At 37.7% G+C, this 26,634-nt stretch overlaps 1 protein-coding gene across 1 annotated transcript in view; it reads left to right on the forward strand.

Annotated features, from left to right (window-relative positions):
* astn2 (astrotactin 2) overlaps positions 1-26,634 on the forward strand; it is a 314,654-nt gene that overhangs the window by 134,930 nt on the left and 153,090 nt on the right. Inside the window, exons 5-7 of the mRNA XM_078271027.1 lie at positions 17,753-17,860; positions 20,873-21,019; positions 25,941-26,108. Of these exons, the coding sequence (XP_078127153.1) occupies positions 17,753-17,860; positions 20,873-21,019; positions 25,941-26,108 (423 nt within the window). The remainder of the gene's footprint in view (positions 1-17,752; positions 17,861-20,872; positions 21,020-25,940; positions 26,109-26,634) is intronic.

Genomic DNA, 26,634 nt, shown 5'->3' on the forward strand with positions numbered 1-26,634 from the left:
TATCCCTGCCACAACTTCTTTTACATGATTTTTGGCCATGTGCACACAGGAAGAGGAGTAGCTGCTTAATGGGGGGTACAAACACTAAAGTCGAACTTGGACTATACAGACAAGTATGTGGAGGTGCCCGCCAGTTTCCCAAACAAAAAAAGAGAGGCGTGATGCCTGTGTGGAGAGGCTGTCTGTTGTACTCAAGCCTTCTTCCCAGGAAACATAGTTGAAGTTCAGTGGAAGGTGCGGCCATTTTGCTCAGTTAATGATGAGGAACAATATTTATTAGTTTATTCAGAGAAGTGTGACAGAGGTTGAGAATGCTGCTAGTGTTGACACATGGAAGGGATGCAGATCAAACAGCCATGAAGGGGGGGGGTTATCCCCTCTCACAGCCAACCAGGCCTCCCCTGTCTGGCTGAGTCAAGTGATCCTTTGGGTCGCATTGCTTAAAGGTCATTGTGATGAAGTTGGGCTGGCTGTAATCGAAGCAGGTTAGATTTCACATTTTTTATTTTTTTCCTCTGTACACTCTACTCTAATTTGGTAATTTTCTGCTGACCCTGTTTTCAAGAAATAATGTTTACATACAACTTGTTTACAACTGTAAATATGTTTTAAAGCAAACATAGATAATGGTCTTTGTCTAATACAGAAAAAGTCCACAAAAAAGCACAGTATGTTCCTAACCCTAACCAAAGGACTTCTGTGGCCTAAACCTAACAACAGATCATGATTTGAACCCTGGACTCTGGAGTCAAAGTGCTGTGCTTTCTACACCCACCATCCACCTTGACCACCCCCTTGTGACTTGGGGTGCGGTTTACAAATGCAGTGCTTTATTGATTCAAACGTGTTCAAACAAGTGTTTCCTTTGAACAAAATCCAGACAGCAGTTACCTTTGTCAGCACAATGTAATTGGGTAGCAATGAAGACAGGGTTGTTTTCTGCACATACATACGTTATTTCATTACTGACAACACACCCATATTGAGCCTAACTGCTTTGACCATATGTGTGAATACCCCTTGTATATGTCAGATGCAGGTCATATTCAAGTCCTTTTTAAAACCGAGCAAAAATAGCCAAGGTTCAAGCGGTTACATTTCCCAGGAGCAAATTCAGAATGGTTCTTTAGAGCCCACCTTTCAGTATAATCTGTTGAGACTATTACTATAGTCCCAACCACACTCTTTGATGCTTTGACTCAAAGAGTCTGGGGATATTTTTGATGTTGCCTACAGCAGTAGCATTAATATTGAGGAGGCAGAAACATTTTGAGGTGTGAGCGTCTTCTTTATTATATGTATTGATATCGTATTTTTGAGGGGGAAAAAGTAAGACGCTTCCATTGTTACAAATTATTAAATAAAATAATTTGTAACAATGTTACAATAATTTAGGGGCTCAACCAGAAAATACACATTGCATGCATAATAAGTAGTAACACAAACAAAAGAGTGCTATATTGACTAATTGCTACGCCATGCGTGTGCAAGCAATTGGCATCAATTCGCAAATTTTGTGTGCGGCTTGAAAAAAAAACAAACAGACAAAGTGGGAGCACATTCTAAATGGAGTATTTTTTTTTTTACTTGTAGTTTAGGCTTTTAGATCAGCTCCTCCAGTTGGTATGGGAAGTGTAAGCTCAGCAAGTAACATTAGCAAGGGTTTCACATTAAGATATTTTTTAGCTGAGAAGCTACAAAAACTTCTTTAATTTCAGTTTAACCTTTCACGTCCACGCTAAAAGGATTGTGTTGGTATATATTTTGCATCTTACATTCACACACTTTTTCGGATTATTAAAATCACTTTATCAGAATTACTTTTATCTGTATATCCCTCAAATTATATTCATAATGATGCCAAAGGGATTTTTTATGCTGTCAGATGTATTGACAATCCCACCCAAATTCCCCCCTCCCTGCAGTGGTTACATTTTCATTTCAGGATTGCTTTTAAGATTTTATTTTATCAGGCCACAGCATGAATCATCCGTTTATTATTACCCTGACCTTTTTAGTCCCTGTGAGGCAGACAGTACCAGACTGTCCTAAAGCGAGATCCACTATCTTTCCCCTGGTCTAATATAGAGCATATAAGTAACTGAGGTGCTTGAAGACCAGATATTTTGAGAGTTACAATGCTGATATACTGACAAACTGCAAAATAAATCCTCACCTCAAGGAGTTATAAGTATAAGTTTTCTCCCTTTCAACATTGTTGTGCTGCAGAGTCAGCTTGCCAGCTGAGAGCATCATACTGTGCATGTGTTTTCTTCACTGCTCTGCTGGCTACTGAATGGCTCTACATTCACTGACAAACTGTTAGACTCAAACTAAAAGAGATGAAAAGACAAACCGTTTAACTCATCAATGTCAACTTAATATGACAAAGACAGCAAATGTCATAGATTAATGTAAAGATAAAAAAAAAGTATTGAGAAGAAGCCATTGCTTTTTTCATACTCCATTTTGGATAGATAAAATGGCACCTTTTTGGGTGACAGCTGCCATCCTATGCCACCCTCTATGGCTTTACCACTGAACAAGCTGGTTGGTGACAGATGATAAAACGGCATACAGCCGGGTGCCAAGGGCCACTTAACAGCCAACAGCAATCGCATAGCTGACATCCCTGAGATTTACCATTTGCTTATTAGCTCCAAATTGGCAGGTGTGTTCTCGATGCCGGAGAGATACAATAAAAAAATATAGAGGTGTGTGTACAAACACTGAGTCCACTTGAGTAGAAGAGCCAAGTGGTGCCTTGTTAAGCCTCCCACCTTTTCAAGTCCTTTCTCTCCTGTATAACAGGTTGCAACACATAAATTTAGGTTGTAAAATGTGTCGGCAGGGCTTATTTGGTGATGCCCTCTGTAATAACTTTTCAGCATAGGTTGTTTATGTATAGTAGGATTGTGCGTGTGCAGAGCTTTTAACAATACACTGTGCAACTGCAGAGTAAAACAATATTAATTGGGATTAATTTACATAGGCAAAAAGAGCAGTGAGAGACTGAGACATGAGAAAAAAATAAATGAGAGAACGTTAATGGCAAGGATAGCTACCACTGTGACATACCTGTGGTCATCCAGTGCCAACATGCAATTCCCACTTAAAAAGTAGACAGACTGGGACACACGGGTAAAAGAAAGAAAATCACAGGCTCTACCTCTTGAATTTCCTTCTATCGCTCTGATTTTCTGGTTTAAAGAGTGAAACCCTTTGCTCAGTGCAGCATGGCGGAATGGAATGCGTCAGGACTATCTTCCTGATCCTGACTCCTCCAGCCTGTGCTTGTGTTTGTTTTTGCTTTAAGTTTCACCAGAATATAGCCCAATTTCTCCAGTCATTCTACAGTGAACAAAAATATAAACCTAACATGTTTGTTTTTGCATTGAGTTGAAACAAAAGACTTTTTCTATGCACACGAAAGGCTTATTTCTCTCAAGTTTTGTGCACAAATTTGTTTAAATATGTCTTAGTGAGCACTTCTCCTTTGCAAAGATAATCCATCCACCTGACAGAATTGGCATATCAAGATGCTAATTACGCAGCATGCCTATTACCTGTGTCTTGGGCTAGTCACAATATAAGATCACTCTAAAGTGTGCAATTTATCTTAAAAAAGAAATGTATCTCTGAACTATGGATTTCACATGACTAGGGCTACAGATGTGCATTTTTTTGTTACGGGATTTATCTGTGAAAAAAGTGCCATCTGCCATTGAACATAATCATTTGCCCACTCAAGTCAGTTATGACGACGCACTGCAGTCAGGGTCAAGACCCTGCTGAGGACGACGAGCTCGCAGATGAGCGTCTAAATCAAATACTACCCAACCGGATATGTTTCAGCAGTAATGTGACCTGAAATTGGGGAGAAATTAACAACAATGGCAGCCAAGATTACAGCTTTCTCTGACTTAGCATGTTGTTAGTCCTAGCCCGAAAAAACTGCAATTGCCTGCCTGGATCGATCATAAAAGCCCGGCTCGATGTTACGTGACACCAAGCCGATAGTAGGAAAAAACGTTGAAAGCGGAACGTTCAGAACATTGGGAAAAGCATAATAGGTTCCCTTTAATGTATAATTTATAAATCATTGTTTCTACATTGTTACACATTAGTATGATATTCATAAACAAGGTTATACATGTTTTATTATTGATTAATAAGCTTATCTATAATGTGTTTAATGATTGTATTTTCATACTTTATATATGATGGATTCACTATTTCTAAATAAGGTTTAACATAAATTACAAACCAGTTATTTAGGAGTTGTCAATGGTTCACAAGATCATTAAGAAAGTGTAAGTAAATTATTACCAAACTGCTTAGATGTACATTTTTGCATGTATTTACACATATAATGATTTAGACATGCACTAATGGCTAGTTAGTGTGTTAATATATGTTTTATAAACACTTCTTAATACTGCAATTCATGATTAATTCAGGTAGTTAGAAAGCATTTCCTAGTGTGACCTCATCTAAAGTGAGACTTAACACAGAAATTCATGATTTGTTACTCGTTAGTTAAGTATATTTGTGTGAACTCATCTAAAGTGACAACTATCTACGCCTCACAAAGTATTTATAAATTAAATTAAAAGGCACATTCTACATGATATATAAATAACTGTATAACGGTTTGTAATTGATGTAAAACTTAATTTAGAAATGGTGAATCCATCATTCATAAAGTATGAAAGTACATTAATTTAACACATTGTAGATTAGGTTATTAATCAATAATAAAACATGTATACCTGTTGAATTACATACAAATGTTTCATAATGTAGGAACAATTCTTTATAAATGATTAATTTAAGTATTTACTGATACTTAACTTATGGTTCATAGTCTGTAGTTATTATAGAGTGTTACCAAAATAAGTCTTTTGTGTGCATAGACCTTTTATTTCAACTGAAAACTTGGTGTTAAAAAATGTTTATTTTTTTAGTTCATTGAAACATTCATCAGACTTGCAAGTTTTGAATTCATACAACAATTTTTCTTATTAATCATCTAAATTTTAAGTCAGTAATTCAATTGATGCAGTAAAGTTGCAAGATTTGTATTTATATTCGCTAACATACATTTAATATATTTTTCTGCACATACAACCAGATGAATACATCAAATTTGTCTTGCAGCCTCTCAGATATTGTCTTGTGCATTACAAATGGTAAATTTACATACTCTAACTTTTCTGTGAATGCTGATGCCAATTTGTATTGAGTTGGAGTTGGAGATATTTAGCTTGCTGGTGTCAGAACTGACTCCTGAATGCAGCTGTGCCTTAATGTGATTACCAGTTGCTGAGCCATGTGGGGACTGATGTTGCTGTCAGCTTAATTTACTCACAAACACATTGTCACAGAAATAAGTACTCAGGCACACATACAGCATCTAAGTATGCATATAAAAACGCATATGCACTGTACACTATACACACACAAGTTGACATTTAGCTGTAAGTCCAGCAGCCATACGTCAAGACAGTTTATCTTGCTTAGAGTCACAAAAGCCACTGAGGTCACATTGAAGTTGTGAGAGCCGTCAGAGTCACATGCACAAATATGCGTGCAGTAAATGAGAGTACAGCCTCATGCACATACAGTATTAATGAACACAAAAGCATCGGAATGCGCAAGCTACCTGTCAGCATACATACCAGCAGATTCAAAAGCAGACATGGTGCTCTCTTATATTAACTATTTTCTTCCCATTCTTTTTTTTCACAACAACAAAGGCACAAGCTGACTTGTGAAAGGTTTTTCCTCTCAGAACGATCTTGGCTCGGCATGTTTTTATTGATTCACATGTCGGTATAATGATATTGGTGTTATTCTGGAAAAGCTACACTTAACCTTTTCATTTCTAAAGGTTTAGAAATATTGTTTGGCAAGTAGGATTGCCCCAGTTAACATGTCTTTCCAATTACCTGAATTCACATTTCACACAATTCACATTCGCAGTATTAAATGCAACACATACACGTGACGCACTGTATATCCATTATACATAATGAGAAATAAGGCTGCCCTTCAAATTAGATAGACAGATAGCCTTATTGTCATTGCACATGGTAACATACAACACAATTTGGAGAGCTGTTTGTTCAGTGAAGATAGTTTTAACAATAACAACAAAACAAGACGTCACATGCATTCAGGTCATAACATTTAAATAAATCAGGTTCAGGTACTTGTGTCGACAAACATCTGCCCAGCTAAAGTGTTTTTAAGGAGGACTGGGTGTCCTTTATGGCAGTTCAACTCAATGGGTGCTGTTCTGTAGCTAACCTCTATATATAATGTATTGCACAATCCATACACTATTCATTTCAGCCTTCTTTGCCATGCCATACACTCTGGCACTCCTGTAGAATTACCAACCAGCCAGGTACCCAGTACATCATTCACCCACTGTGTATATTTATGTTTTTTTGGTTTCTTGTTTGCCTGTATATACGTGCATCCTAAATATAATAACTGTGGGATGTTTCTGTATACATTGGTTGACAGCTGGTGTCAAATCTCACATATGTGCGAGCACAAGCTTGACCAGTACATTTGATTCTGACTTTGAATCTGTTTTACGGTGGTTCGCAGCCCTGCTTGTTTTCCATCTTTCCATACTCTACCCACAGCTATTTAGCTGGATCAGGTGTGTTCTGCCAGTGAAGAGCTTGAAGGAAACAACTCTTTATCAACTGAAAACATTGTGTGTGGCCGGAGGAAAATTTTGAGGATTTTTATTTTCCAGAAAACAGGGATTGCAACCACTGATCTAGAACACCAATATGTATGCCCGTAAATGCCACAATCAGATTTTTTGAATATTAATTGCCAGTTAAACTATCCCAAGTCCTCATATGTGTAAACTATTTTTGCACAAATCTGTATTTAAAACTTAGATGAGCCATGACAAATGAAAAAAATGCTACCTTTACCATTGTGTGCAGTCAGCTGTAATAATATTTTGCCAAATATGTCTAAGAAAAAGCTAATACTTTGACATCTGTATTATATGGCAGAGAATGTCTTCTAACCTGTGTGTTTCAGCACATTCACTACAGTATAATGAATGGCTGCCAAAAGCTATTTTCATTAAAGATTAATCTGTTGATTATTTCTTGATAATTAATTGTCGTGTTGTTGTCCAAAATAGTAAAGAATGCTTATCACAATTTCCCAGAGCCCAGTTTTACATATTTCCGATGGATTTCTTTTGTCCAAAACCAAAAGATATTCTGTAGACTATCATAGAATACTTTACGGAAACCTGAAACTAGTCCCAAGTCATCTGCATAGAATAGTCTTTTTACTTTGAGGTCTGTCCCTGATCTACTGCCTCTAAAAACAACACAACACACAAAACAACTTTGGGCTGTATTTTGCCATATTGAAGGGTCCATTACTTCCACTCACTGTTACTTGGTTGGTTATGGAGATGGTTGTTGTGGCAGAGGCAAATGCAAGGATTAATGTCCTGTCAGTCTAGGAAGCCACAACAAAAGGCTCCCAAGAATAGATACATAAGAAATCAGGGTAATGTCTTCACATTTAAAGAGTGTAAATTGAGAAACAGTTATTTCTACTCACAAAGTGGTGGGAAATCCATGTTAATGTGAAGAGTATTGGAGTTTAATGTAATCTTCTTGCTCTCTCAATCTTACTCTATATTTATTTTGGAGTAGATAAGGCCCATGTTTTGCTAGGTTTGCTAGAGTGAGCTGTTTTTTGTGCTGGTGTAAAATACAGTATATTATTGTACTACAGTGTGATGTGCCCTCCTCCTATGCAGAAGATGATTAGCTTTTACTATGCAGAGTAAATTCATCACTTCACCTCCCTGCTCTACCATAACTATTAATCGTTCTCATTTCAGGAAGGATTGGAAAACAGGCTGCTTCTCTCTCTCTCTCTCTCTCTCTCTCTCTCTCTCTCTCTCGTGAACTTTCTGTTTTCTCACCATTTACCTGTCACACGGTCTGTCTTACCTTCTCCTTTAAACCCTTTTAACACCAAATCACATAAGTCTTGCTTCAGTATATAATTGTGACATCTCATTCTCCTTTTGCCTGCAAAACATTTGCAGTTTATAGCTGTTTTATTCTTTTCCATTTCTCAGTTTTTTTGTTGTTGTTTTTTTTATTTTTACGGTCCCTGTTTTTTGTTGGCCCATATCTGCAATAATCAACTTATACTGTACATTAACATATTAATCAGTGAGTGAAAATATGAGCACGCTAAAAGATACAAAATATATAAGAACTAATGTCAAGTAATCACTAATTAAAACTCTCACACTCTCTCACACGTAATCATTTCCCAGATACTTAAGAAGCTTTCTTTGATCAACTTATAATTAATATTATTATTTTTAAATATGCATTAGAAAATTAATTTAAGATTCAGACTGCTTTCTAAGAGTGATCATATTGTATTGTGATGAAATATGACTCCCTTATGAATTGAGATATAAGAAAACATTAACTAAGGCTGCAATTTCATCTATAAAAGGTTTGTAAAATCTGTGCAGTTGGAATAAATACATTAACTTCTGAGGTGAAGGAAAAGAGATTAAATGACAAAAAGATATGTACAAAATAAAGAAACGGCCACCAAAATGTAAATTAATTATCAAGAAAGAGCAATTGCCATGGTGCATTAGCAGCTCAGTGGACATCAAAATCAATTTCAAGTTTAATAACTACAGTACAAAGTCTCAACTCTCTTTGTGTGGTATTGTAAAATGATCAGTAATGTCTTTCCCCTGTCTCTGAAGCTGTTCTTTTCTATTTTAAACAAGTGTAGTTCAGCTCCCTTGCACATCTTTTGTAATATGTTCACCTTTTTTTCTGCTGTCATTGAGATTTGAACAAAAAGCTGGCCAGTTACAACGCCTTCTTTTAATAGGCCTTTGCAACTAACTAAAAGACACCTAGAAATTAAGCTTGGTAAACCCACAGGAATATAAAGTCAACAACACTTTATATATTTCTATCATTTGCATGATCCTCTGTGAAATGTAACATTTCACAGATCACACAAAAGGTTCGTTGACAGACTGTGTGTGTGTGTGTGTGTGTGTGTGTGTATGTGTGTGTGTGGGTGTGGGTGTGTTTGTGATCAAGATGACTGTTGAATTGTGCTTCCAGGCTTGGGCGCACGTTTGATAAATAACACACAGAGGAATACATCTGAAACAAGGTGTATAAGTCTTTAGAAATCTGGCCCTAGGTCTTTTCTATTTCACAGCTTTTCTTGCTTTTTCACAATGTTTCTTCCTCTTTCAGTCAATTTTATTTTGTCTTGATCTTGCTTTTCTCTCTCTCAGTGGTGATACCTTCCAAACTGAGTCACATAGAAACATCAACTCCCTGAACACTAAGGCTAAACTCCAGCATGTTGGTACTACAAATTTCAATTACTGAGGCATCCCGCTTCCACAGTCCCTCTCACAGTCCAGAAGTCCATTAGATCATTTAAGAGTCCTCTAGGTCTTTTTTGTATCCTCATCTGTCAATCTGCTTTGCCTCCATCTGCATTGCCCGCCTATTGTTTTGTTGCAAAACTGTGCCTATAACCGACTCACTATTTTCCCTGCAAAAAATAAATCACATTTATATACAGTTAAATATAAAATGACAAAAATGTTATAATTACTTCTCAATTACTTTAAATCAACACTTTGGAATGGTGCAAAACTTTCTTGAAAATATACATTATTAGGGCGCCTGGGTAGATCACCTGGTAGAGCACGTGCCCATATATAGAGGTTTTCTCCTTGACGCAGCGGCTGCGGGCAGTGGCGGTTCTACATTGAATGACGCCCTGGGCGAGACCCCCTTCGAGCCCCCCCTCCAAAAAAAAAATTAACTATTGCAATTACAACAGGAAACACACTTTTTAAGGTGCACAATCTCCACCTCCAACATTGCCAAAAGACAATGAACACAATTCTGCACAAAATATGACAGTATAGGTTATGAGAACTTAAAATAAATATACACGATATACATAAATGTGCCAAAAATATATACAATCATAAAAAATTTAACAAGAGCAGAGAGCAACAATAATATAAAATATTAGGAATAATATACAAATAAAATATAGAAATATTCTAAATAGCACAAATCCTTCATCACACAAATGTGAAGACACACTAAAGAAAACGTAATTATTACACTATAGCACTAAGAACAGAAAACACAAACTAAAACTAAAACCTGACCTCTCTGGCCTTCCTTGATGCAAAATCATCAATGATGTCATCAACAGGGACGGACTGTCTGGGACCAAAAATCGGACCTGGCATTTTGGCCCCTATTTTATCATTTCAAGAGGCCCTGTGCTTTAATTTCAAGAGGTCTATCATGAGTTTTTGTCTGTCAATGCAGATAGAAAAGCTACAATTCTCGTTAAGAACGTTTGCATGATGTGCAACGTTTATATAGGCTACTAATGCAATCATACAGTAAAGCATGCCTACGTCTTTTATTGTTGTAGTGTTATCATCAACAGTTTGTCCACCACTCAGTTTTATTAAGGGGCAACGTGTTTTAAGGGGAGTTCTGCTTACCGCAGGTTCTACCCTCACTCCCTCATCTCTGTCTCTCTCCTCCTGAGTCTCCTCCTCACTGTGCATGCCACTGCCACTGCCGCTGACACCACCACCACTATCATCAGCCACGGGAGCTGATGAAGGTCCTGCTACTACCGAAAACATCTTTTCGCTTTTTTCTTTTATTTGAGCCACTTGGGTAACTTTGTTTCATTTTCGCGTTTAGACCATTGCCATAAAAGAAAGGTTTAGACTTGTCTTGCTCCGTCTCTGTGTACTCACAGTTCTCCTGTGTGTTTATCTTTCGCGCCCGCTCCGCACCGCTACGGACTAGTCCATTTCATTGTGAAAGTAGGGGGTGCCAGCAGGGCGCCTGCTGCTGCAGGGGGGAGGGGGGGGGGGCGCCGATTTGCCAATTCCCCACACAGTGAAACAATAGATAACAAAAAAACGCTTTGTGGCGCGGAGGACTTTTTTTTTTAAGTTCTCGTGCCGCCCCCCATGTGATATGAAAAAATGCCCCCCGTGCCAAAAAACGCTGTGGGTTCTACTCCGACCTGCGGCCCTTTGCTGCATGTCATTCCCCCTCTCTCACCCCTTTCATATCTTCAGCTGCCCCATACAAATAAAGGCCTAAAATGCCCAAAAAAGTATCTTAAAGGAGTGGTTCAGAAGTTTGGACATAGGACCTCATTTCCAAGTTAGCCAGTGTGTTATTTATCAGTGGAGACCGTTTTCAACACTTTTCATCCAGTCCTTCCAGTTGCAGAGTTCGCTGGTGCTAGGCTAGCGCAAGTCAACAGTATCTGCTAGCCTGCCACTAAAAACAGTCTTAACCACTCCACAGTACACCCGAGGCAAATAAATTATAACGCCAGACTATTGATGTAAATGTCTGTGTTGATAGAATAATGTTAGGAATAAAACTACCCTTGCATCTCAATGATTGCATTACATTTTGAGGGACTAGTTTCTCAGCAGCGGCGTAATTTTACTTTGCTCCGGTTAGTAGTACTGCGTCAAAAAGTAAACAGAGAAGCGCACTCCAGTCAGGAAACCTAGTAGTAGCCTAGATAGTACATTGGTATTGAAGCATTGGATTGGAAACTAAGGACTAGGCAACATGGTGATTCAGTGTTAAATTGACTTTGGACATCAAGACACCGGCCCGAGACTCTACTCAAGTGGCAAATATGTAGTGATCATTTTAGACCAGACGACTTTGAAAAACCCTGCAATCTAAAGGACCACAAGTCACTGACAACAAATGCAGTTCCATCCGTCTTTCCAGATGCACCAACAGCTACTGATGAACAGGTAATAACTCTTGGTAGGCTACTCTAGCTAATAAAGCTAGCCTCTTTCATAACGTTAGCCTAGCTGCTACTGATAGATTGAGACTGACAACTTTAGTGGAGATGACGTTACAGTTCAGTGCATTGTGGAGAGTGACAACGTTAGCTAACGGTATAGCTACACTCTTGGTGGATACCTGGCTGGGCTAACCGCTAACTTTAGGTAATTGCTGACAGAAAAGTCATGTTAGCTCGGACAGTTTACATGCAAATTGCAGCGGCAGGTAAATAAACTTGTGTGATTGTCATGGAAACTGGCTTTCTCAGTAGCCTAGGTAATATCACTCCGCCACTGCTGTAGCCTGCGCTACCAACTACAGGGAACAAAGTAAAGCTATTGCAATGTGATGCAAGGGTAGTTTTATTCATAACCTTCTATCAACACAGACATTTACATCGATAGTCTGGCGTTATAATTTATTTGCCTTGGGTGTACTGTGGAGTGGTTAAGTGTTTTTAGTGGCAGGCTAGCAGATACTGTTAACTTGCGCTAGCCTAGCACCAGCGAACTCTGCAACTGGAAGGACTGGATGAAAAGTGTTGAAAGCGGTCTCCACTGATAAATAACATACTGGCTATCTTGGAAATGAGGTCTTATGTCCAAAATTCTGAACCACCCCTTTAAAAAAAAAAGAAGAAAATATACATTATTCATTACATTCTCCTCAGTCACCGGTATTGACTCCTATAGTTTGAAAAGGCAAAGGTATCATCAACATTCTTCCTCAGGTATCGCAACATTTTGTGCAAAAAAGCATATGCTCTCAGATTATAAAATCACATCTCACCTCAGCGTGTTGTGCGGGATATGCAGTTTTGCATGTTACACCACTGATTCATGGTTGTTACGCAGAAACTACCAGAAACATTTCCAGGTAATTGCTACACCTCTGTTATTCTAATATTACCATGGAATACAATAGAAACAGGCAGTTTTGAATTTTGCAGCATTGATTCATGGTTATTGCACAGAAACTACCAGATGTGTTTCCAGGTAAGAAGTCACAAGATTAAACTTGAAACAAAAGGGAAATGTTTGGAACACAAAGAGGGGATGAAATTCAGCATTATAATATGGTAATTACCTATTTTAAATTCCAAGAAGTTTTATCTAATTTAGATGGTATTACGCTGATAGTAGTCTATAATACTGTGAAAACATCAACATATATTACCCCATTATTACCATGTTATTACAATATTAAAATAACTATATTACCATTACCCAGATATACATATGGTTATCATCGAACCCTTTCCTACTTATTACATTGGTAATTGCATGTTATTACATCTGTTACTTTCTTATCACCTTATTACCCCAGTATTACATATTATTACTGTGATGTATTACTCAGTTATTACTTTGGTAATTACATATTATTACCTATATATTACCTCTTTATTATCACACTGTTACCCCACTATTACCATCATATTACCGTGGCGTAATTTAAAGTTCTACCATATTCTAGTACAAAGACAAAATTCAAGTATAATTCTGAAAATGCTATATATTAGATGCCCTTTAAATTAACACTTTTTTTTGTTTACAGTGTGAACAACTAATATTTGAAGACTGATCTGTGAATCCGCCGCTGTTCCTTTTTTATTTTTGTTCGACTCTTTTCCTGTCTCTCTTCCTTCATCTCTGTCAACCACCTCTCTTGGCATGATGCAACACGATGCATAAATTCAGAACCAATTTTACACCACATTGCCTTGGTTGGCTCCGCTCTCCAAATGCCGCCAGACTCTCACACTCAAAATCCAACTCCACTCTCAACCTGTTTAAGTGCACCAGACCAAACGAATGACTACAGCTTTCTGTATGCACTTTTTACACAGACTTAATAGAACTTTTAATCAAGTCTAAAATCTTTATGGCACATTTTCATGAGCTACGTATGACATAATGTTTATGAAGTGAGTAAAGAAGGGAATTTGACCTGCATTGCTCCGCAGTTGCACAGGATTTATGACAGTAAACAAGGAAGAGAGAATATGTTGCTCTATCGTTGGCAATAAACTACTTTTAGGAAGGTTTGAGGTTTAAAAGAAAAGAACAGTTTTTAAGGTGAATTAAAAAAAAAAGGTTGACTGTCCCTTATGTACTCCTTATAACTTTCTGTATTTAACTAGTGTCCTAGCTAGAAGCTGAAAACAATTTCATATTTATTTGCCTCTGTGTGAGTGTACCAGCCTAGAAAGAATAATTAACCCATGTCTTCATAGTCTGCTGTACATTTTTTTTCACACAATTTACTCTGAGAGAATATAATCAAACATTAGATGATTGACTTTCTCCAAGCTAGTTTTTACACAATGCAATATTCCTGAATCAATCAATTGCTTGAATGCTGTGAATGTGCTCTACCATCCATTGATTTTCAGAAAGAAGTTATTATATTTCAGTGCCCAGTCTTTGCTACGTGTCCCCCCTGATGTGTACAATTTGTGACTGATTAAATCTTTGAAAGTATTTTGTGACAAGCTTTTGTCACAGAGGGCTTTAAAAATGAGCAGTGGGCCCATATTTATCAGACATCTAAGAAATAAAATTAAAAAAGTTCTAAAAAGCCGGGTGCCTGGGTAGCTCACCTGATAGAGCGTGCGCCCATATACAGTACAGAGGCTCAGTCCTCGCTGCAGTGGCTGCAGGTTTGGTTCCTATCTGCGGCCCTTTACAGCATGTTGTTTCCTAGGACTGGGCAATATATCGATATTATATCGATATCGTGATACAAGATTAGATATCGTCTTAGATTTTTGATATAATTATATCGTAATATGGCATAAGTATACCATTTTTCTAGCTGTTTTATTATTTGCCTTTACCCACTTAGTCATCATATCCACATTACTGATAAGTATTAGTCAGAAACCTCATTGTGTAAATATTTTGTGAAAGTACCAATAGTCAACCCTACAGTATCGATATTAAGGTGTTTGGTCCAAAATATAGTGATATTTGATTTTCTCCATATCACCCAGCTCTATCGTTTCCCCTCTCTCTCACCCTTCATGTTTAAGCTGTCTAATCAAACAAAGGCCTAAAATGGCAAAAAAAAATCTTTAAAGCTATAGTGGTAGTTTCTGTCTCCCCCATGAGGAATTCTAAGTAATGACAACGACACTGTCGGCGCTTCCACATGATACAAGCCTTACGTGATTGTGCCCCCACCCCTCCCCCACGCAGTTGCTAGTAGCCACCATGGTAGCCACGGAGGACACAAAGGATTAAAAAAACATGATGGACTCTTCAGAAGAGTTAATTATCTTCACTTGAGTTTCTACGTGCGAAAGTCACCGGACGACACAATCTTCTGAACATAGCCATACTGAGAAATACAGAGAGAGTTTTGTGGAGATGATAGTCTTAATTAGCTTCATGGAATCAGAATCAGGAAAAGCTTTTTAGGAATTTGTTTTAGTGTTGTGGGTGCATGTCACACATTCTCTAAATATAAGAAGGTTAAGAAAATCAAGAATTAGAATATAAACAATATACGTATAAATATATATATATATATATATATATATATATATATATATATATATATATATATATATATACACACAGTATGTATTAAAAATAAAAATAAAAAGAGCAGAACAGCAGAGTAAGTACAGTGGCATGTAGAGCCAGAGGTGGAGTGTGGTGAGTGTTTTAAAAAAAAAAAAAAGGAGTCAAAAAGTTCTTTGGTGTGGGGGGAATGGGGCATGTTATTAAGAGACATGGGGTCAGGTTATACTGGGTTGTATAATGGCGCACGATTTCAGCTCACCTCGAAGACTTTCGCAGTGTTGCATTCGGTTGTTCACATGAAAAGTAAACAAAATTGTAGCGTAAACAATTAAAAAAGTGAGCTAGCTTATTGTTTATCATGACCAATTATTTATTGTACAATCACTCCAAAAATATGTCTCAGAAGGTTTATTCTCACCTCTGCTGACACCTGTGATCTGTGAGTAGAAGGTTTTAATTTGTATCTTTCACTCATGTCCAAATGTTACTTTTAGCAGATAATTGATTTGAAACCTGGAAGAAGAAATTCATCACCATATGTGAGTCCAAAAAAAAGTACTACCACCCTTTCTCTCAATTGCACTGCATTTTTTATAAGACACAATTACCAACTGACAGCACTTTCATCCCTGTGGTGGTAAATCTTTTGCCTCTTACAGAAGAGTAAATATGTATTAGCCATTATCAACTGTCCTCACTGACATGATATGAATCAGGGTATTGACACAACACACCACAACCCTACATTTTCTTTTTTTCCTGCTTCCTTGTTTTAATTTGCTGTCAACAGGTGAAGCATTTTTTCTCAGATGCTCCTTCATAGTCAAGAGAAAAGCATTGATTTTCTTTCTGTCCATTATCCCCTTTCCACTCTGGGAGATTAGGAAGAATAATCACTGTGATCCTGGGGATTATTCAAGCAAAACATAGGTGCAGCCATGAGGAAATTAGATGGATGTTATTAGCATAGTCACTTCTTTAGGCTGTGACTTTGGCTAAATTGCTTTGTTATAACAATGCTGACAAATGTGTTATGTAAGTTACAGTAATAAACATGTGAGAAACTCGCTGATGGAAATTTTATATCAGGTTTAAAATTGAAGCCGTCCATACATATGTTGGGTTATTTTAGATTACTTATTTATCCATCAGTGGCTTAACACGTTGCAAATCCCTGCCAATTATCACTTTGTGGCTGCCCCTGTGCATTTAGCAGAGATGTGTGTTTTGGTGTTAAAGTGGCAGCGCAGTACAAACAAAGCCTCTTTACTCTCACAACCTCTCTCTTTCTCTCACCCTAACTTAAAAACAGACATGCACATACTCTGGGGATGTGACCCAATTTGATTAACAAATTGAGCTCCGGAGACGGTAACAATGGACAAATTACCAACCGTGGCGAACAGATCAGACAAGGAGGGGCAGGAAAGTCGGGAGAGAAGTGGAATTTCTTACTTCCTCAATGGAGGTTGAATATAACAACAATGGGTAGTGAAGAGCAACCACATTAAAAATGATAAATAAGTTGTGTGCAATTTATTTTTCAGCGCTACATGTGGACATCACAAATGAGTCAGTAAATTTAGGGTCACCACTCATTCCTCGCCCTAAATTTAGCATAACATTAACCCAATCCCAGATTTCTAACCAGGTGATGGAATAAAATACTGCAATCAACTGTTGACTTCAAGTTCAGGTTTTAATCATCTCAATGAAGCAGTTAAGTGTACTGTTAACTGTAAACATCTACAATATACTGGCTCATATCTATATCTAACATTACACATTAATGCTTTGTAATTCAGAAGACAAATACTTCAGTTCTAGAAAATGATACTTGCCATACTGACACTTGAATGAGATCAATGTGTCATGATCCTTGTCATCTAAAATGAATACTGTATTTCCCTTAAACTTATATACAGGTAAAAACAATAATAATTGGGCAGATTTTTCTTCTAGAGTGAATGAAGTGTCCTGAATGGTTGGTATATCAATTAAATTGACTTTGAGCAGAATTTGAATTAATTTGAACTTGAAATGGAATTTCTAACCTGTGTTGAATAACTTTCATACAGTCTTGTTCATACAGAGCTTGCACATTTCTCTGTGCTGTGTTTTGTCTTGTGCAGAGTGCAAGTATTGATTACTTGAAAACGTGCTGCTTAAGAGTTGCTATTCTTCCAGATTCCAATCTTTTTTACAGCATAATTGTATCCATAAATACGATGATTGATTCTTCACCAATTTCTTTCCACTTTTCCCCTCTTATCTTCTCACTTCCAGCACCTGGAGGTGTGTTTGGTCCTCAAGGGGAATCAGGGTCAGAGCCTGAAGATGACAGCCAAATGAAGTTTTACACAGAACAGCACAGAGGACGAAGGCGCAGCAAAGGTGAGTGGCAATGCAGGTTTACATCGTTGTATATTGTTATAAATGTGTTACATTTAAACACATTAACTGACACAGGGGGGAAGCATTTTATCCATGGCATACTGCTGAGAAAGCAATAAAGTAAAAAGGTAATTAAAGGCAATACAACATTTTAAAAACAAATGAATTCCAAACTTACTCTGGTTGAAGATAAGCCTATAGCTGAGTGAAATGAGGCTAGACATTTCTGGAGTTGTCAGCGTAGCTGGAAGTAGGAAGGAGTCATGCACGTTCCCTGTGGGGTTTAAAGTGCTGAACCATGGCACAGCTCAATGACACTCAAAGCAGATATATGAGCTGATGTAAATGGAGGCTCAGTGATGAGCAAAGCTGAGTCACATTACTTTGATGGGAAGCATGATTTTAACTTCCCTTCCCATGTAGTGATATGTGATAGTGAAGACTGTTTATGGATTTTTCATTTGTGTGTATGTGGGTGAGTGACCTGAAGAGGATGAAACACAGATAATTAGTCTGTGTGTGTTCACTTGGGTGTCCACATAGTGATTGAAAAATAATGGAAATCCATGTTTCCCTATTATTTCCCATGCCTGCAGTTCGGTATCACATAGCACTGTACCCGAGGAGGAGGAAAAGCAATGTCTCATATATTAATCTCATTGTTATTATTACAGATCCTACGTGTCTGGACCTTTTTGGTTACCATAGTAGAGGAGTTAGGAGTAATTTGTTGACCTAAATTATGCCTGTACTTTTGACCTGAGAGGCGGAACTGAAAGCAAGAAAAACTCCTGAACTTTGTAGTCATTGCTGGGTTTAGAATTCTCTAGTTATTCTATTCCATTCAAATGATGGCAAACTCAAAGATTAAACAAGTGACAACTTCTTAACACAGTAGAGATTAATAAAACTGAGGTCATTGTGTTTAGGTTTGTAGTTGCGTGACTTTGATGTCTGAATCAATGTTGTAAAGGAGATGTGCCGAGGTAGAAAAAAAGCTAGAAGAGTTTTGCTTGCTTTAGTATATAGCCACAATAAGACAATGACCTTGCTCTTCTTTTGAAATGTGGCTTGGTTATGTTTAGCCAATCATTAAAATTCAGCACAGAAATCTACCTCTGTAGTTCCTGGCTGGCAGAATAATGTGTCAGGGGCAGCAATGTTTTTGCGAAGCAGGAGTTACAACCCGCGGAAATAAAACTATACCTAGATTCCCATGGTGGAAATGTTACTAATGTCCTATAAAGTTAATTGAAAACCCATTATTTTTGTCACACAATGTACATCATATGTAATGGTGATGACTTAATTTTGAATTGAAGAAATCAATCCTTTATTTTTCCTGAATATAATAAATATTTTTCAGCATTGCTATATATATATAAAACATAACACCCATGGCCATGATTTCTGTTAAAGTTACAACCTGTTTAAAAAGGTTTTACTTTCTCTCTAAGATGGGGAGAGGGAAATAAATAGTTGTAAGTTGAACTTAAGCTTTTAAGTTTTAGGGTTGCTCAGTGTATTGTATTTGCTTGTTGCTTTGCATTCAGTTGTGTATTTGTGTAAGTGTCTGTTTTTCTGCGCGTCGTTACCATCGTGAGTGGACATGCCTTTGTCTACTCAGTAGGCTTTTATAGTAATTGAGGGACCCCTTCACGAGCCCAGTGACACCACCCACACCCCAAAGGGATTAGCAGCTCTTCCACGTTTGCCACAGACAGCTGTTGTTCCTTCACATCATCGTGACTGTGGTAGACGTGATTCAGTACAGGAGGATTCATTATCCTAACTTGGTCTCCCTGTTTTTGACCTTGAGATGCATTTCTAAACTTCTGATGGAATTCACTGGACTCTCCTGCCCCAGGGGGTTACTTATTGAGCTATTTTCTATGATGGTGTGTTCAATGTTCATTTCAATCCATTTGGCACATTGCATTGGCGATTTATAAAAACACACCGCAGGGGTGCCTGGGTAGCTCACCTGGTGAAGCGTGCGCCCATGTATAGAGGTTTACTCCTTGACGAACCACGGGTTCGGCTCCGACCTGCGGCCCTTTGCTGCATGTCATTCCCCCTCTCTCTCCCCTTTCATGTCTTCAGCTGCCCTAGTGGGGGCTAAAATGCCCAAAAATTAATCTTGAAAAAAAGATTGGAAAATGTAAAACATCTGGAATTGTGTGGCTCTGTTTTTCTGAGGTATCCACTGATCTAGTAACAGAACTATTATCAGCAAAAAGGACATTTGTATGTATGTCACTTAACCACTTGAGTTCCACTGCTCAGAACAGGGAAACAACAATAGGCCTACTATTACTATTGACTTTTACAACAAACTGTATAGTGTAGGGTGCACACTGGGCAGAATCACACATTTTCTAAAGCCTGCAAATTCTGAGACATTGTGTGATATTTAAAATAAATCTAGTTAAAACAGTGTTTCCAAACCAGCACTATCACCACCATATCCCTATCACATCCCAGTAAGCCCCCCGTCAAAATGCCAACCACTCTCCCATGATAAATATCAGTAGATAGAGGTTAAGCAGCTAATTTCATTCCCTGTATCTGGCTTGGAAATGGGAACCCTGACAGAGCCAAAGGGCAACCAAAACAACCAATCTATAACCCTGTCAGTAGCAATAAGATCATATATCAAGCTGAGGAATGATTATGGGCTGTTCTGCAAAAGCTTGGGTATTCAAAATCATCCTTTACGTACTCAAGCCAAACTTGAATCTGGGTTAGATCCATATATCAGAAGTACAATTAACTACATTTTCAAGGATTGACGGAGACTCAGAGGCTGTATTTTCAACAAAGCATAGCGCTGGATGATTTAGTTTGAGGTCTGTGTTATGTGTCTGTGTCTGTTTATTATGTCCCTGTGTGCAAAAGCACTTCCTATCAATGATAGTCAAATACAGTCATCTGTTTGAGACCCTGATCAAAACAAAAGGGCTTCTGTCAAACTCTTCACCTTTTTACCTTTTTCTCTTTCTCTGCCTCTAGGCCACCCACACAGTCCTCTAAACAAGGTCACCCTGACGTTGATTACCATCAGCACATGTGTCATTGCCATTGTCTATGCTACACAGGATTCCTGCCCCCTCACTGTCAAGGTTACCCTCCATGTGCCAGAGCATTTTGTTGCGGATGGTAAGTGCAACACATTAGACCTTGGCTGAATATTTAACTTATGGAATGTCAAACACAATCAGCTTGACTCACTTAGCCTTGTATCTGTTTACTTTATTGCACTAAAAAACAGAAAGGGAAAAAGAATGAAACTTAGGAAGACACAGCAATTGTAGTTGGGTATGCTGTACCTACCTCAGCCCTTGGCAATGTTGGGCTTCATGTTTGAAGCTAAAAAACAATATAGATTTGTGGAGCATGTTAATAGCTACTATGCATCATGGTACGCCTTTCTTTTTTTGTTTTTTTCCCAGCCACAATTGATACAGTTGTCCTTCAAGCAGCATGCAGCAGGTACACGCTGTTATTGAGTGGTGAAAGATATTATGTAATTTGTATAGTTTTTGTTTTGTTTGGAGGAACAGCTAATGGACCAGGGACAGCTCTGAATGCTTCCTCTGTTTCTATTTACAAATGGCTGGCAGTAAAATCCCCCCCTCCTCCGTTATTTGTGGTTTTCGATTTTAATGCTTTTTAGTGTCAGTGTCCCTCTGCACCACTGATAAAGTACAAAAGACGCACATCCATCCAACAAAAAGTAAATCATGTGCTGGAACCAAAAAATGAGCAAAAATCAGGACAATAAAGCCCACACACTGAAAGCTCCCAATAGGGGGGAAAAAAGATTTATTGTCCCCACAAACAGCTGAATGACATTTTGAGCCATCAGACTGATGAAGAGCAGTGTGCTCAAAATATGATTGTTTTTTGTTTTGTTTTTTTTGCAGTGGGAGCTTTCAGTGTGCAGACTTTATTACATGTGACTGCATACAGTACATAGATTGGAATACTAACATTTTCTACGTATGCTTCACATCTTTTCAGTTGACAAAAACATTCTATTCCACTAATTTGACAGAAGTACTTTTATTCACACTGTATACAGTAGCAAGCTGTGTGTGTGGGGCATACAAACAAAATGTTGTGAAGAAAGCAGAATAAATAGAACAAAATTGAGTTGAAAATACTGTCTTCTGTCAATTTACTTGCTAACATGGAAACTACACAAAATATTTTTAACAAAAAATAAAATAAAAAATCAATTCAGGATAATCAAATATGTAGGTGCCCAGACAACTGCTTAGAGATTTGTCCCACTGAGTGTGTTCTAAATTACCCGTGGCTGTGGGATAATTGTAAATTTGTTCTGTGTATTGGCAAGATACCACAATATTATAAACCTTGCTGGAGTTAAGACAGGCCAAGATGGAAAATGTGCAAGGAGTTAAGTGATGTAAGAGGGAGTGAAGAGCTGAGGCAATTCAACTAATGATTTCCATATCTCTGAAAGCATTCACGTATCAGTCGATCAGGTGCTCCTTGCCACTGGGGCCTCATTTCTAGTCTAGGCCCTCACACACACACACACACACACACACACACACACACACACACACACACACACACACACACACACACACACACACACACACACACACACACACACATTTGTTTGCACATGGACACACAATAGAAGTGGAACAGTACACAAAACTTCCAACTTCTAAAGTTACTTTGTACACCTGAAAACATCACGTCACACACAGTGTTATTGGCTTTTGTCAAAGCACAATAACATTGGGCCTCATGCAACAGTCACTCGTTGGAACAGATTCGTTCTTAAGTGGCATGTATAAGTGAATGTCCTCTTACCGTATGTACATAATTCAAGAGTGGTCCAGACCTGTTGTATGAGTCATACACAGATATTCTGCCTTTTATTTTAATAATTATAATGCCTTAATCTGAATGAATTTGGAGCTTGAATACAATTTTTTTCAAAACTAAAATAAAATATATATCTAAGACAAACTTGATGCAAAATAAATATCCTGTTCATCAGATCATCATCTTGGTTTGACAATTTACTGAGAGACTTTTTTAGATTTCATGAAAGTCAGAGAGGTTTAGACTACACTACACTGTAGTCCATTGCAAGATATGTTTACTGTTAGTCAGCGTGCTGTGAAATCCAATATGGACATGTGTACAGTAGTCCTTGTAGAATGATTATTGATTGTTTTTCTTTGACCTCCTCACCTTTGCTCTACCACTACTAACAAGGCAGACTTTCCACTCATACACAAGACTTCTCAAAAGTTTGGATGCTCCTTGAGCTGTCCTCTGACCTGGTGCTTAGTTCTCCACTTTTGATGTAAGATATAAAGAATTAATGGTGGGAGTTTGATGAAATCTGCCATGGATATTCACAATCATCAGAGAGTTAATTATTTTAATGTTGATGACTCCATGGCCTTTTATTTAGTGCCACTCAGGACAATCTTTACATTTTAGCCTCAATACCGGTTAGGCTCTAAGAACAGGAAAATCAATCCTCATTATGTTTTGTGTTCCATACAGCATTTTTTTAAGCAGGGCTTTTTACTTTATGTTTTGTTGTTCCTCTGCAAACGTGTGTATACTGGAATTGGACTCAGAAAAGCAGACACCTAAGGCAGAGCAGATGTGATAAAAGGCGGCTTAACCCGTTAGCCTGGCAAGCATGCAGTCGGCAGCATGCAGGCAGGCAGAGCAACCAAACAAACAAATACAACAGATAAACAAACACAGCAAATCCAAACTGGCAAGCCAGGTATGAATTTAAGTTACCCCAGGATAGGAACAGGCAGGCAGGCAGCAATTGCTACAAGGCATATGATTTGACATGTATGACGTGAGCTACCCACTGTACACTAATCTTATACTGGGGAAATAATGAGTGATGAGGTCAGTAAACTCAACAGGGGTGACAAAGAGACAGGTGAGACATGACAGGAGATGTTATAATGTAAATGTAAATGGACTGTATTTATATAGCGCTTTTCTAGTCTTAACGGCTACTCAAAGCGCTTTTTTAAAAACAGAAGACAATATGTAGGTAGGTAGCGTGAAGAACTTGATAGAAGAATAGCAGACTTGTTAAGTCAACATCATGACCAACTCATTGTTAAGTCTAATATGGGTGGAATTAAATATATCTATGTTAATAAGCTTAATACTTAATATTCCTTTTTTAGCACTTAAACGTGTGGAGTGAATAACTGGATTATTTTACAAACTAAGGAAGAATTACATTTTTAATATTAGGTGTATGAAAGAAAGATTTTTCTTATGTGACAAAAGAGAGAGAGGTTATGATTAACTTAATTAAAATTACAGTCTGAAGGTGGTAATACAATACAAAGACAACTGCTGGATATGCACAGTTTTTTTACTTCTATTTTGCCATGACAGAGATGCCCTGCTTTCTTTTCCAAATATTTTACCAAAACAGCTGAAAGACAGAAAAAGGGGTTTATTCTAACAAAATAATTCCCCCTCTGTCTTTTGCACTCAATTTAAAATATGCACATCGAAATTGCCAGCAATCAGGAATGTTCTTACTGCTCAGGGGGGGTTTCTTCACAGGTCTCAGAGAAACCAACCCATAATCTAACAATTGCCTCCTCACTGTGTGAGCTAAGACCATTAGATTTTTCCACTCTTTCAGCAAATGAGGGCTACTGGCAGTTCTGTTCACTAACTGCAGTGCTGCAGGAATGGTCTCAACCTGGGAGATGCTTTTAGGGATCCCATCTGAAGAAGTATGTGTGTATTTCAGCTTTTTGGGCATTTTGGTGGGTTCTGGATAATTAATTTTCAAGAACAACAGGAACCCTTGTTTCTAAGGGAGTGGCAGGCTATGATTGTTCAATATTTACTCATAAATTATAGATTAATTATTGTGTGCAGTAGCAAGAAAACATGCAGTCCTTGATAGCCTAACATATTGAACCACCTCATCCAGTAAGTATTTTTACAATGTTTTTAATGTCATGCACAACGAAACAAGAGCTTACAGTATGCTGCTCATATTTCCACAGGCCTTTCACTTCACCATCTCAGGTGGACACACTTCAACTTCACTTCAGTCCATACTCTAGGTGCAGCAGAATAATGGCTACAGGCAATGCAATATTTACTTGAATGCAACACTGCAGGGCTGTTCAGTCAAGTTGAGTGGCTTCAGTCAAGTTTGCCAGGTAGTCAGAAACTATGTGTAGAATTGAGTGTGTTTTTGTCACTCAATGAAACAGTGAAACACATTTTTGTCAAATGAAAAGAAGCAGCCGGTGACTTCATATGTATAGGAAGAGGCACATGGCAGTGTATTCTATTTTGAATTTGGCACAACTAAAATGGTAAGGAAAAAAACAACTGTGACTCAGATTTACTATAATGGCTGCTGTCTAAGCTTTTCTATCTGTATTAATCCTTACTTTAAAAAAAACAGCCTGGAGACCACCATTACAGGGTTTTATACGTCATAATACAGAATATGTGTGGATGTTTTTTAATCTCACAATTGCTATCCGTATATCCTAACCCATTAAAAAACAACAGAAATGTATACGTACTGCAAATGCTTCAGCAAATTTACCTTTCACAACCCAGCAGCAAAAACACAATAGAAATGTATAAGAATCTTTGTGTTCACCAGAGGGCTGAAGCACAATCTCCTCGAAGCTCCCTTTGGAACCAAAAGTCATTGGCATCAATTAGGGATAATCTTGTTCAGCGATCAGAGTTTAACGATTGGTCTGGGAGCAGTAAGAAAGAAAGGTAAGTCAGCGTCAATGAGCATAGCATTTACTGATTGACTCGTGAAACTCTTTTAGCCCCTCTACTGCAATTACCAAGGAAATCCCATCAATACACACATTATAGGTCTTAATTTTCTCATTTAAATTCAGCCTGGTCAGGAGGGGAATTAAAATTACAATGAAAACAAAAGAATTAGCTACTTCCCAATTGGTTTTGCAATAGAACCAGGAAACAAGCCTTTAAAAATAAGGCTGTTTTTTATACAAGCAAAATATATATATTTTTCTTTTCTTTACAGGAAGTAGTTTTGTGGTGAGCATGGGCAGCTTCCTGGATGTTTCTAATTGGCTAAACCCAGCCAAGCTAACCCTCTACTATCAGACCAATTCGTCTACACAATGGGTCCTGGACTACTGCGGCCAGAGGACCACTGAGCCCTGCGAGCAGATTTGTGATCAGGACACAGGTTAGTCCATACAAACACGCATGACATTGAGTCAACTTTAAATTCTATGCACTTGTTAAAATGTAATTTTAAAGCTATATTTCAAGCCATATTGAGTATGTTGATTAGAAGAAAATACAAGCATTAGAATCTCTTTTATGTTGTGGTAATTGCAAGGACTGCAATGTTGAGGACAAAAGGACAGCTATTTTTGCTATAGGGTTACCTTCATAAATGAATTTCAGTGTTTGTGATCTGAAAAAGTCCTTGGAGGAGTCTGATAGGACTGCTTTATGCACATCTAACCTTGAAATTGTTCATATTAATATTTGTCATGCAGTAGTGAAAGTATTAATAGTTGGATTCAGATTTGTGTAGTTATTACCACCAGCCATAAGCGTATCTCAGTCAGCAAGTAAATAAATTATTATCGAATGTACTTTTTACATTTTACTTTTAAAGCCCTTTGATATTACTTAAAGTAAAGTTCTACAATATGAGATGAACTACAAAGTTAAATATAAATAAAACTGTATGTATAAATTCC

Source organism: Sander vitreus, chromosome 16 (assembly GCF_031162955.1).
Source record: "Sander vitreus isolate 19-12246 chromosome 16, sanVit1, whole genome shotgun sequence".
Taxonomy (NCBI): Eukaryota; Metazoa; Chordata; class Actinopteri; order Perciformes; family Percidae; genus Sander; species Sander vitreus.